General features: G+C 37.4%; 1 protein-coding gene across 1 annotated transcript in view; it reads right to left on the bottom strand.

The window, feature by feature from the left end:
* The window catches only part of SCAF4 (SR-related CTD-associated factor 4), a 69,604-nt gene that overhangs the window by 11,050 nt on the left and 44,005 nt on the right, over positions 1-14,549 (bottom strand). Inside the window, exons 15-19 of the mRNA XM_006862596.1 lie at positions 14,393-14,549; positions 12,250-12,407; positions 10,975-11,140; positions 10,805-10,891; positions 10,457-10,648 (exon numbers count right to left, since the gene is read on the bottom strand). Of these exons, the coding sequence (XP_006862658.1) occupies positions 10,457-10,648; positions 10,805-10,891; positions 10,975-11,140; positions 12,250-12,407; positions 14,393-14,549 (760 nt within the window). The remainder of the gene's footprint in view (positions 1-10,456; positions 10,649-10,804; positions 10,892-10,974; positions 11,141-12,249; positions 12,408-14,392) is intronic.

A 14,549-nucleotide genomic window follows, 5' to 3' on the forward strand; every position in this document is an offset into this window, starting at 1 on the left:
TATAACAACTTTTATTGTTAAGTGCTGTTGAGTCAGTTCTGACTCATAGCAACCCTGCACAGCATCTCCAAGGAACAGCTATTGGGTTTGAACCACCATCCTGTGGCTCACAGTCCAGTGCTGATCCTACAGCACCACACCAGGAATCCATAACAACTTTGGGTTGGTTGGTTACGTGCCGTGGAGTCAGTTCAGACTCATAGTGACCCTGAATAGGGATTCTGAGTCTATTAATCTTTACAGGAGTAGAAAGCCTCATCTTTCTCCTGTGGAACAGCTGGTAGTTTCGAACTGCTGACTTTGAGGTTAGCAGCCCAACTTTTAACCACTATGCTACACTAACTCCTTATAACAACTTTAGTGAGCTGGAATTCACAGAACCCACAATCCTATTTAAAGTCTACAATTCTGGTTTTTAGTATATTCAGAGTTGTGAAACTATCACCACAATCAATTGGACTTTTTCATCACAGCAGATACTCTATCAACAGCTGTCCCTTCCCATTTCCTCACTTGTCTATTCTGAACTTCTCAGAGAGGAGTCATACTGACTTCTTTCACTGAGTATTTTTTTTTTTTTTTAAACTTCATTCATGTTTTTATTGCCGAATAATTCTTTTACATGGATATGCCACATTTTATTTAAACACCTTTACATCCACCTACATACTTCCAAAGCTACCAGTTTATGTGCACTGGTATCCTCTGTCTGATCATATATTTATTTAAACCTATCCTCTCACCTACATAAAGATTATCAACCTAGAAATTATCCCCTATATTTCGGGCACCAAAACTCTACTGGACTTTCCAGTATCAAAATGCTGTAATACTCCCATCTTTAAAACGGAAACAAAATTTTACAATTTACCTCATCCTGCATCTCCTTTCAGTTATCACCCCATATAGCCATCTTCCTCAAAAAGATGTCAAGCCACTGAATACGTTTCATCCCTTTTTCACGCCTGACCTTATATAATTGGGATTTTGTACTCATGGGTCCAACGAAATCATGTTTTCCAAAGTCACCAGAGCCTTCATTTTGCTAAACTGAGCTGGCTAGTCACACCTCTCTTCCCTAGCACGGTCCTGGGATTTCTTTTCTTAGCTTCTACCTAGATCTCCCCCCACCTTTCCCTCTTAGCTCACTGGCTCGTTTACTAAGCAGTGGTTAAGTGTGGATACTAGAACCAAGTTACCTGGAATCCTAGCTCGGTCACTTGTGACCCTGGGTAAGTTACTTTATCTATGCTTGTTTACGCTATGACATGGGAGTTAGCCAGACATACCTCATAGGTTTATGGCAACACATAAATGTTCTAGAGGAGTTAGTTGACTCCTGTTTTCCATACAAATGGTAAGTACTACTACATTTCAGCTCTTGGTATCATATACTCAATTGCTAAATGCTTAAGTATCCCAGGGCTTGGCTTCTTTACTTCTCAATTTATACAACATCCCTAGGTGATTTCATAGGCTCCTGTAGCTCTCTACCGATGACATCAGAATTTATATTTTTACAGCTTATTAGGTGTCCTCATTCAACCTCAAGGTCCATTTGAAGGTTTGAACCATAAGATCAGCAGAACCAACTCGACAGCATGTTAACAAGAACTATAGGATAAGCAAAGGGCTGCTAGCCATAGGTCAGTTCAAATCCACCAGCCACTCTTTGGATCAAGACTGGGTCTGTCATCAGTCGGGACAGACTTGACAGCACATAACAAGACTAACCACAAGACTGGCAATTTAAACTCACCAGTTGCTCCTTGGAAACCCTGGAGTCAGAACCTACTTGTGGGCGCTTTCCACCTTATTAACCTTGTTATTAACTTGACACAAACACCTAGACATCACAAAGTTAAAATACCCAACATTTTAAATTTAATACTCTTCTCTCCTGCCTTCAAACCTACTCCTCCTACTGATCATAGGAAAAGCAATTACATTATACTAATTGCGTAGGCCCCAAACATCAGCCATTCTTAATTCTTTTCACTTTGTATTTAAGAACAATTCTGAAGGTCCTACCTTCAAAATACATCCAGAATCCAACCACTTTATCACCTCCATTGCACTATCCTGATGTAAGTTGTTAGCTTGCATCTACTCTAATAGCATCCCAAGTATTCTTCCCCCGCTAACTCCTACAACCAATTTTCCACATAGCGGCCATGTTTTTATTGACGTTAAGTGCTTTTGAGTTGATTCTGACCCAAGGAGCAGCTGGTGAGCTTGAACCACCAAGCGCTCCTTTAAAATACATACATCAGGTTACAATACTCTCTGATCAAAACCCTACACCATTTCTCAGTGTGTTTGTAATTTGGCTTTGGACAATCTTCTTATGCCATTCTCTTCTTTATGTTCACCCTGCTGCAGCCATGCCAGGCCCCTGTTGTTCCTCAAACCTGCCATACGTGTTCTCAATTCAGGCCCTCATCCCCACTCTTTCCTCATCTGTATTTACATGGCTTAACCTGCCTCTATTTGGGCTCCTAGGTGTGGCGCTTTAGGATAAGCACTGGACTGCTAAACACAAGGTTGGCAGTTCAAACTCACCAGTAGCTCCTTGGAAACCTTATACAAGGCGACTACAAGTCAGAACTGACAGCACTTAACAGATACCATCCTTGGCCACCCCATTAAAAACAGGATTATCTCATGTGACACACACACACACACCCCAAACCTCCTCTCCCTAACCATTCTGTGCTTTTCTTCCCAGGACTATCTCCATGTAAAATTATGCATTAATTTACTTCTTTTCTAAGTCCTTAGCTTTGCCTGGCATATTCTGCATTCCCCAGTACTGAAGAGGATGCATGGCACACAGTAGATATTGAGTAAATATCTGCTCAATCCCTGAATGAGTGGTGCTGGCACAGATGACTACCAGACTCATCAAGAAGATACTTCCCAGGAAACAAGAGAGCAGAAGTTTCTTCATAGGCAGCACGTCTCTACTGCAAATCCAGGATCTGAATTTAATTTTAAGAAAGGCTGCTATTTTCAACGATTTTTTTTCTGGTTCTAATTTCAGCTTCACTTTAAAATTTTTTTAATCCTGACAGAATGAACGGCACTGGCATTCTACATGAGCCTAAAGTGAAAATGTCCCACAAGGAAAAAAATCTTATCAATTTGTTTATATTCCCCCACCCCCACTTCACTGCCCCAAGATCCCTAATGTTGTCATTTGTTTCTGACTTTAGAAAATTCAAATAGTACAATCAACAACTATATTTCCTTTGCCTAGTGCCTAGGTTAATCCATTAATAACACTTAAGAGCATATTCATTTCAAAAGACTCCTAATGTGATTTATATTTAGAGCTGGGGAGAAAAAAAGAGCTAGTTTTCAGAGAATGAGAGGAAGTGCGTTTCAGATTGCATTATACATGTATTTAAATATCATGCTTAGAATGTCAGCAAGGTAACACTGAGATATGTATGACTTTCAACATATGGGTATAGTTTTTATAAAACCTAATACACAACAACCAGGAGTTCAAAAGATGAACCAGAGTCCAATTATCTCATACAAATTACACTGCATAATTTTGTGAAATAAATTACCAAAGGCTTTTGCTCAATTACCCTATTGTTGTTTGGTTTCATTGCTTCTACTCAGATTAGTAACTAACTGCATGGCAGAAAGGAGAGCTGCCCCCAAAGGGGTCTCTTGACTGTAATCTTTCCAGAAGCAGATCACCAGATCTCTCTCCCAAGGAGCTGCTGCTTTGTGGATTCAAACAACCTTTTGATTAGCAGTTAATTATATAATAATTAGCATCACTAGGGTGCCTATGGTTCATTTATATTTAATTAAAAACTTTTTAATTTGTATAACAATTGCCATTTTACTATGATAGAGTTGTATTGTTAAGAGTCAAGTTTGAAATACACCATAACTTTCTTCTATACAGTATAATATTTCCATGTTAGCTGGAAAACAATTCTTACCTGAAATTCTGCACCAAATCATTCTAGAACCCTGCATTTCTGCCCCTCCAAAGGAAAGCAAAATGATCGCATTCCTGGAGTTCAAAAGGAGATTTACATAGGAAGATAACTACTCTTTAGGCTAGAATTCTTCAGCAGCCTAGGAAGTGACAGCCCAGTGAGGAATGGAGATAACGTGATATAAGCAGCTTTCGAAGTTCCTTTATTGCAAGACCTTCCCATGTTTGTTTGAAGAGCTTCACTTTCTGAGAAAGTATAGTGTATTTATGCATATACTTATTACATCCATGACAAATATCGGTCGCTCACAGTTATTTGGTATTTTTCACTATATGCACTTACAATGTTATATATCAGTTGAGAGCACTATGATGCATTATTTGGGGACCATGTCAAGTACGTTGATCCTAAATGGAGTAACATGATGTAATATTTAAAGTGCCAATCCAAATATTCTGAAGTTTCCAAAGAATACTTTCATAACATAATGAAGTTAGTAAGTTTTAAGGTACCATATAAATATCTGGGATATCTTTCTAGCTTATTATCTAATGTATATAAATATCATAATAAAATTCAAAATAATACACATAAAAACACAAAAATTGTTTAGAAACACAAAAATTATTTAGAAAAACAAACAACACTGGGTAGTAACATCACTTAAAAATCCTACTACTTTCTAAAATCTTCAGGTTTCCTTTGAATGTTACTTACAATTTCAGATTGGTGCTCTAATGTTTAGGTAATTATCAAAATTGAAGTAGTACAGTTGTTAAAGTGCTCAGCTGCTAATCAAAAGATTGGATGTGTGAACCTGCCAACTGTTCTGCGAGAGAATAGATGTGGTAGTTGGATTCCCTAAAGATTTGTACCACCTTAGAAGCCCCATGGGTCAGTTTCTACTGTTTTATAAGGTTCACTATGAGTAAGAGGCCACTTGACAGCAGTGGGGTTTTAAAAAGTGAAATTGGTGTTCAATGTATGCATTTTCTAGGCAGTTTCTAAAAGATGATTATTGCATAAAAGCAAACACACCTGTTTAACTATAGAAGTTCACAAACCAATTTTGTCCAATAACTTCTTGAGATGTTCAAACCTGAGATCATCAACTCAAATGCCTATTGAGGACACGCAGGGTGTGTGTAAACCATGCCTGAAGTATATCACACCGAGATTCATTGTCTAGCAATTCAACCTGTAGGCCACCAATCTGGGACTTTCTTTAAACCATATAGTAAGAAGCAGCAACTTATTTACATCATCATCTACAGTGCTGTGACAAAAACTGGGAGACATCTGTGCACATTAATAATTAGTGAATAAATGTATCTGGCTTTAATTCTCCACAAAAAGAATGAAGTTTGACCTAGTAGTTTTTTTTTTCTTCCTTAAAAAGTATTTTTGTTTATACTGGTAAACAGAGTAGAGATATGTAACACAAGCAAACATTTTTTGTGTATTATTTTTTTATTGTTTGGAACACCAAAGTAACCCATATTTCACATTTACAACGATTTTTTTTTAATTAGAAAAAAATTAAAAAGCTATATACATCATATTAGAGAAACATATTATACAAACGTTTGAAAAAAATAAATCACAGACACTTGTACAGTAAAGAGAATGAACTGGATATTTTCTTTTATAATCTTTGTCTCCTTATTAATCAACAACTGTAGAATGCTGTCTTTAATTTTCACGAAATTAAATGCTAACCAAGATTCTAAGTTTGATTTTTCTAGGAGTGCCTAGTTTAATATGTTTAATTTTTCAAGCTTACCAACTTTTTCCCCCAGATGTTGGATGCAGAGTTTAAATTGCAGGTATCAATACTAATTACAAATAAAGGGCAAAGTCTTCAAGACATAAATGCTAAATTGAGGTGGAGTCCTGGTGTGGTGCTGTGGGTTAATGCGCCAGACTGCAAAGCCATTTGAACTGCAAGGTCGGCGGTTCAAGCTCACCAGCTGCTCCTCAGAAACCCTATACAGGGTTGCTATGGGTCAGAATCAACTCGATGGCACTTAACAACAACTTATTCTCTAGGATTGTTCTATTAGCTGAGTGTGTTGTACTAAGAACTTGAGCGAAAGGTTACAGACTTAAAAATCAAGTGATAATGAATTAAAACCTCTAAAAAAAAGAGGTTTAGTTTTTTTCTAAATTCTACCCTAATCCAATTCCTGAAACCACCACCACTCAAAAACTAATATCCACATATAAGTCTGATCAAACAGCAAATTCTTTAAACCAAATCATCCTTAAGGCAAGACCTTCTTCCAGTATAATGAAGTCTAACTACAGAATTTTTAAAGATCTGATGAAAACTTGTTTGAATACATTTATATTTAACCCTGTAAAAATATTACCACAATTCAGAAACTAAGATCCAAGAATTTACTTAGGTCTCAATGATACATTTACCTTTCAGTGTAAGAAAACGACTTATATTATTAATAGGAAAGTACATATATTAAGTTAGCTGTTTAAACACATCAACACTATGACCAAAGTTTGCTCAATAATTCAACTGATGGAAATTTTGTATGTGTAAACTTATGATCTGGTCTTCCTTAGAAATATGTATGGCAACTATATCAAGATATCTTTTGTCTCAAAAGTTTGCCTGTCTGCCAAACATATAGAACAGTTAAAAATGAAGCCAAGCTCAAGTAATTTTTAAATTACTACGTATAAATATTCTCCTCTAGGTGTTTCTAAATATCATGCATGGTAATTTCTTACCTGTAATAAGCATCCACCATTCACTCATTGGGTGCCCACCCTGTGCCGGAACTGTGTCAAGCATTTTATTACTTATGTTAACCAAGTGAATCATCACAACACCCTAGTGTGCCATTTTTATTCCCTGTTTTACAGAGTTTAGTATCCTTTCTAGGCAAAAAAAAGTTTTCTGGTATAGCACAGTACTTTATTATTATTCTAAGTGTAAACATTAGAGCACCAAAAGGAAACATGAACACAAATTTAATTCTAGTGTTCTGTTAGTTAATGCCAGCATTACTCCAACCTTTACTGGTTCCTTAGTACTGCAATACCACGATCTGATTACTATATATATATATATATATATATATATATCTGTTTTAAAAATTAAAATGGTGGAACTGTTCTTTTGGATGAACATTTAAGACATCTCATTTTTCTCTAAAAGGTTCATGAAATTTTCTTTTTGAGGCTTCCAAATGAAGGAACATGGGGGAACATTCTTCTTGATTTTCAAATGAACAGGTATATTTTTAGTTAAAAATGTTTATTTTTACTGAAGTAAAAACTTTTAATCTATGTCAAAAGTAGAATCCTCAGATTTGTAAGTCTTAAATTTTTAAATTTTGTTTTAAAAAGTTACAAAGACAATCAGAGATGAAATAGAATTGCTCTGCATTAAGAATCATCCATCCACTGGCTGGCATGCAAATGCCCCTCTTGCCTCATGTAGCTTCCATTCTAGGACGGTGGACACCCAAACACATGCACGTGGGGTGGTGAACGTGCTAACAAAGATTCTCAGTTGGATTCTTTTTCTAGCAGTGGTGCCTAGTTAGTTTTTTAGGCTTACCAACTTTTGACTTGATTTTTTGTTTTGTTTCACATGTTGGATGCAGTTTAAATTGTAGGTGTCAATACTGGTTATAAATAAAGGACAATGTCTCTAAGACGTAAATGTTAAATCGAGGTGGACTACTTACTCTTTAGGATTGTTAGAAAGTAGTGTTCTTAAGCTCTTGAATATTATTAAATCTTTTTACTCATTAACTAAGCATCTATTATGTGGCTAGCCCTTTTCTAGTCCTTAAAAATGCACAAACAAATGCAATTTTGTGAACAGCCTCAAGTGTGCTAATACTCAAGAGTATTTATAATCAGGGCTACAGGGGTGGGGAGAAGGAGACAAGGAGTTGATTAGAAATTTCTAGTCAACTCAGATTCTATGACTCTTGCACAATCACCTTATTATAACTCAAGAAGACAAAAAAAAAAAAAAAATAAAAAAAATATCCAAAGATGTTTGGTGTCCAGGCTCCTAGTCCAATGTTCTTTCTACTATATGATTTCCATTAAGATGTAGGCATTTTAAGCAACTTTCTCAATGAACAAATTATGATGACTACGCCTATTATTACTGGAGAATATTTAACCCCAAATTGTTTCACCATTATTACCCTGTCTGTGTACTAAGGGGAAAAAAAATCAAGTTATCATCAGACTAAGCTCCATCTTAGAGAGGGCAGGAGACAACATGCCGTTTAAAAACAAACAAGATTTTTATTATAAATGTAATATACCCAACAAAGTAAAACTTCCCAATAGTACTAAAAGGTATGAAGTGAAAAGTAAAAGTCCTTTATTACAAATCAATGTCTACAGCCCTAAATCCCAGTGGTAACCAATGTGCCTCTTCCTAAAAGCTTACAAATCCCAGTGGACTCACTCACATACCTAGCAGGTTATAATGCTACAGAAATAGTTTAACACCCCATTCAGAGAATCAAGTGTTAATTATTATATGTGGCAATGCCACTTCAAGTTAAAAATTTATTTATTTAAAAGATAGTCTACTATAACAAGTATATAATGCATTTATTTATCAGTCTAGCAAGCCAGGGTAAAGGGTAAACACTCTTTCAGACAGAAACTATCTAAATCACACCTCCTTTGATCTTCCTGATACAATGGTGAGAATCCTTACAGCTTGTATAAAGAAAAGTCCTAGTATGAGAACACTGAGGAATCAGGGGAAAATCATTACCTCAGGCTCTGCAACTGCCACTCAGATAACTAAGTCATTTTCTTGCAGCATAGCAAGGATGAGTTCCTTGTTAGCCCATAAATAATGCTACCACAATCTGAGGGTTTGAGGTAAAAGTGGCTCCTGACAGGAAGAAACCCATTTTGTCAAAAAAATGCTATTTCCTATAAAGCTGGGGAAAGAGTCCAAAGTAGTATCAACTGTGAACCTTTTTAGAGATTATCCATTTTTCTAATAAAAATCTAAACATGTAAATCCATAGTTTTATTCAAGACAGACAAACAAACATGGTTTTATCTTTGCGAATGTCTCTTGAGTTACTAGTCTTGGTAAAGACCAAGGGCACAAACGAGAGTAAGTCAAAAAGTATTGCTACAAAAATCACAGCAACCTTTCTAAAACAAAGTAACAAACCGTGAAGCTATTGTTTCTCGACGTAACCCTCATCAGGAGCTGTGGTGACACAGGGTTAAGAGCTAAGCAAGTAACTACAAAATCCCAAACCCACCAGCTGCTCTGCAGGAGAAAGATGAACTTGGCTGCTCCTGTAATGATTTAGTCTCAGAATCTCCGGAGCAGTTTTATTCTGCTGTTTAACTTGATGGCAGGAGGTTAGGTTTTGGGATTTTAATTCTTCCCTTAGGAATTCTGTACACTTTGATTTACACCATATTAAAACAGCACTTTTGGTATCCTTGAGGGACTCAAATCATGCTGATTTTTCAATGTTCTTTGAGTTTGGAGAACAAAAAGTTGTCAATAGGGAATGTAGGGTGGATGAGGTAAGGCCTCCCAATGAAATTCTTATAGGGCAGTACTTGCTAACCTCAAAAAATTAGCATCGTTGTGGTGAAAAAAAAAACAAAACTCCCCAATGTAACTTTCCTGGCCTTTGCAATTTTCCATCTTCTTAACTTTTTCCTAGTAAGCTACGTGATTGTCCTATGTCCTCCAAAAAAGCTATCAAGATTACTGCCCTCCTTTGGAATTCCAAGTCTACATAACATTCTGAGCTGACCTCTCTGACTTACAATTAACTGGCCCAGAAGAAGTCATTGTTTCAATTGGACTTTTTTTTAAGACACCCTAATGGTCCTGATGGAATCCCAGTGTGGTGTTGAGGATTAATGCGCCAGATTGCAAAGCCATTTGAACTGCAAGGTTGGGAGTTCAAGCTCATCAGCTACTCCTCAGAAACCCTACACAAGGGTCGGAACTGACTTGACAGCACTTCACAACAACAACAACAGTCCTGATGTGCTGTTGTGAGTTAATGCACTGGACTGCAAAGCTGGTTTAAACATGGTCAGTGGTTCAAGCTCACCAGCTGCTCCTTGGAAACCCTATACAGGGTAGCTATGGGTTGGAATCAACTCGATGGTACTTAACAACAACAACAACAACAATGAGAGTGAACCACCTTGACAGCACTTAGCAACGTAACAATAAGACAAATGTGTTACAGAGAGAACTTGTCTGCAGTCATTCACTGATTGCAGAGGCATATTTAAACAGATTTTATTTGGAATAAATCCATGCAAGTATGAACTGGAAACCTAGTAGCAATACTTTTTTTTACTTACTCTCATATTCAAGACAAAGATATTATTTAAAGAAAAATATTAGCCTTGGAAAACATTTTAGCAGCGCAAACATTGTTTTTGAAAAACCTAACTTGAAAACAAAACAACAAACAAATGATGAAAAATGAACTTACCAAGAAGTGAGACAGGCTGGGTTACAGGAGGGGTGGGCAGATTCGTGGGAGCAGCAGGTGGCACAGCAGAACCGTACATTTTCACACTGTCACCAGACTCGGCGTTTCCTCTAGCCCCAGACACCACTGTTGGAATGGGATTTCCAATAGATAAGTCTTTTGTAGTGTCTTCATTTATACCAGCGATAGTAGCTAAGGAATATAATCACATCAACATGTGAAGCTGAATAATTAATTGCCTCCCCGGCAAACATTCTTTTGCCATACTACAGTCCCTATTGTTACTGGGGCTCACTCTCCCTTCTATTCCCAAGAGGACAGGAGAACACAAAGGAAACACATGCTTACAGTTTGGGATGCTTATTGGTGGAGTGTGAGGAGGAGGAATGGATACTGGTGGAGTTATAGGAGGTGGGGGCCCAGGAGGAAGAAAACCTAGAATAAGAAAAATAATGTCAATTTATGCTGTACCACTTCATTTTGGGCACAAAATGGATGTCTTCTCAAACCGAACATACCTGGTGGTAAATGCATTGGGTTGAATCCTGGGCGCAAAAATGGTGGTGGTGGTGGAGGAGGAGGAACACCAGGGCCAAAGCCTGGAGGAGGGATTCCCAAAGGAGGGGTGAAAGTAGGTGGCTGGAGCGTACCAACTACAGGAGGACCAGGCTGATGTGGTGGGACCTAGAAAGAAACAAAAATAAACCGAAATATCCCCACGCTCACATAGTGAATACAGATTAAGAAAATGTCATACTACTAAAAAAGGTTCTGTTTTTTATAAAGTTAGAGTTACACAAACACATTTATTATCTGTATACACCAAACTCACATCCATCAAAATCTGTGCTCCCTACTTTGTCCATACTTATTTTACCTACATCTACTGGTGTCAGAGGGAATATGATACATCTTACAATGTCCCAAGGTCAGGTCAAATAATCTGGGAAATCAGGTCAAGATCACATGCTGCTTACTCTAACAGTTCCCGAAGTCCAGATTGCAAGAACTGGAGCAAACTACTTAACCTCTCTAGACCCCAGTTCACTCAACAGTAGAACAGAGAAAATGCAGACTTCACAAAATTATGGGGATTCAATGAACTGAACATTTTTAGAAAAAAGCCTAAGAGGGAAGAATCTCCACATTTATAGACAAAGAAACTGAAGCTTAGGGGTTAGGTGACTTGCCCAAAGCCACAGTGCTGAGTGTATACAATGCAGTTGAGATTCAAACCCATTTCTGCCAGATCCGTCTTTTTTTCCTTAATAACAGGATGGTAGGTAGGCAGCGATGACTCTGTTACCAATTTATTAAATAGCTTTCATTAAGAAATAAATTATGTTAGCACTAGTCAAATTCAGGATTAAGAAACTTTGCTTCCCTGACAACAGCTGCTTATTGGGTACAGATCCACATTCCTTCAGAGCATAAAGTTCCTGAAGAAAAACTACTCAATAAGAAAAAAGGCAAAGAAGAGAAGAGAAAGAACATTTGAAACTCGAGTAGGTTCTCATCTCACATCTAGGCTGTTACAAGCTAAGTAAGACACATTGAATGATACATACAGAAGTATGGCACGATGAAGTTTTCTGGTTTTATGAATATTTATGAAAAACGTGTTGGATTTTATAAACAATAGACCTGATACACCAACATAAAAAAAAAATATTTACTTTTATCTTTGAAAATACACACATTCATAAACAACAACAACAACAACAAAAACTATTAAGATTGAGCCAGGAATCTTTCAGACAGCACAGTTTAAACAACTGCCTAAATCATCTCACCTGTGGAGGTGGTACTGTTATAGGTGTAGGAACAGGAATAGGAGGGACAGGAACAGGCAACGCTTTAGGTATGGGCGATACTGGTTCTGTGTGTGAGCTTTCTGCACCTCCATTTTGAGCAACTTCATTTTCAGGCTTCTTGGGAATTCCTTTCCAATCTATGGAAGTTAAAGAAATTAAAAAAAAATCACTACTTTCACTTTATAATTCTAAATCTAGAAATTAAAAAAAATATTCATTATACATAAAACCTAAAGATAAAAACTGCTACACTAATCTATCAGTTATTTAATGGGGTGTGGCACTATAGGGTAAGCACTGGACTGGATAACTACAAGGTCAGCAGTTCAAATCCACCATATACAGGGTTGCTGTGAGCAGAACCAACCTGATGGTGTTTGACAACAGTAACAACAGTGCACCAGGCACTGCTTTAAGTACTTCATGTAATTCTCATATTCATCCCTACATACTTTATTATACTTACACAAATGCTGCTATTATTACTATCTTATAAATAAGGAAAGCATCAACAACTTGTATTGGTCACACACCTAGTAAACAGCAGTGCTACTAGGATGCAACCCCAACACTTCTGGCTCTAGCGCATACACGCTTAATTATAACTGTATAAGAGCCTACGCTCTTTAATGTTTTATTGTGAATTGTGTGATAGTTTACAGGGGAGAATATTAGTTTTACACTCATCATATCACATATCGTTTCATTGCCATGGTTATAATCCCCTCCATGCATCATCAACCAACCAAAGGGTATATATACCCTGCAAGCCTGCCCTGGCCCTCCGTTGTCAGCACATAGCCCCCGTCCCTCTCTGGGTCCAAAGTCCCCAGCCGCTCCATCTCTCCACATCATCATCTCTGGCATCACTGCTTCTCTGGGTAGGGTCCTGAAGAGCCTACACTCTTAATTACAACTGTATATCATTTAAAGTATTAAAACAACAACAGCAACAAAGATCATGCCACGCTCACCAGTTCCTGAACAAACACTCTCTTATATAAAAGAATAACTCAGATAACTGTCAACTTATTTTCACCCATCTTCCACACCAGCAAACAACATAAACCATTCTTTCCTTTCTGCCTTCCCTCTGTGGCCTTATTCCACTAAAGACTCTGTTCTCCACCTTCTCAATAAACTCTCCATTGAACCACAAGCTCTGATGGAACTGGGGAGTGGAGATTCCACTGTCCTGCTCTTTGTACATGAACCATAACCTCTCAGAATGCTTGGCACATAATAAGTTTTCAATACCTGTTTGCTTGAACAGATGCCTAGCTTTATCTGTAAGGGAAACATTTAATGAGGGGAAGACATGTAGAAATAGTATAAAATTGTTACACCAATTTTGGGCTCTCAAGCCACCACTCCTGTTCAAAGATGTGACACCATTCTGTACTCCTCCTCATGCTTGCCATCTGTCCCAAAGCCATGCCTATACATTCAGTCATTCTCCCCATTCCAGTCTTACTGTGAATCTAGCAGTAAATATTCAAGCCCACAAAGAACTGTACCTTCTCGTCTTATAAGCTTATTTTATTGCTACTCTGGACATTTAAACATTGCTAAAGAAATTATTGTGAAGCACTGTATTAAAACATAATGCAAATGATACTAATTTTAAGACTCATTTGATCTGTCAAAGTTTTTCACAGTAACAAATAAGACTCAGTACTTTCTTTTGTTGTTTTTGTTAAGTGCCAATGAGCTGATTCCAACTCAAATCGGCCCTGAAGAAGGTTTCTGAGGCTTTAAATGTTTGCGGGAACAGAAAGCCTCATCTTTCTCTTGCAGAGAAGCTGGCACATTTGAATCATAGACCTTGTGGTTCACAGTCCAGTGGTTATCATATGGAGCCACTGCATTCCCATACTACAATTAAGCAATAGTTACTTGTGTCTGTACCTCTCCCACTATATAGAAAAGTTGCATAAGGACAAAGACCACGTTTGTATTATTCACTATGCATCCTGTTTGTAATGAATGGTACATAGTGGGTATTTGAAAAATCTCCAAACTCATTTTCTAGTGAAGAGAATAAAGAAGGACATTTGACTTGTAACACATATTACAAAAAAAAAAACACACCAAAAACAGATCAAATTAAATACTATTTTACCTGGGTTAAGTGTATCACTGTCCAACATTCCTCCTTCACAAAAACCTTCCAGCTCCTCAGGCTTGACTTTGTCCCATGGAATATACGTAACACCAAGTTCTACATCCCAATACTGCTTATAATCAGCCTTTATTCCTTTGTTTAAGGCCCAGGCAAT

This window comes from Chrysochloris asiatica, unplaced genomic scaffold (assembly GCF_000296735.1).
Source record: "Chrysochloris asiatica unplaced genomic scaffold, ChrAsi1.0 scaffold00049, whole genome shotgun sequence".
NCBI classification, from domain to species: domain Eukaryota; kingdom Metazoa; phylum Chordata; class Mammalia; order Afrosoricida; family Chrysochloridae; genus Chrysochloris; species Chrysochloris asiatica.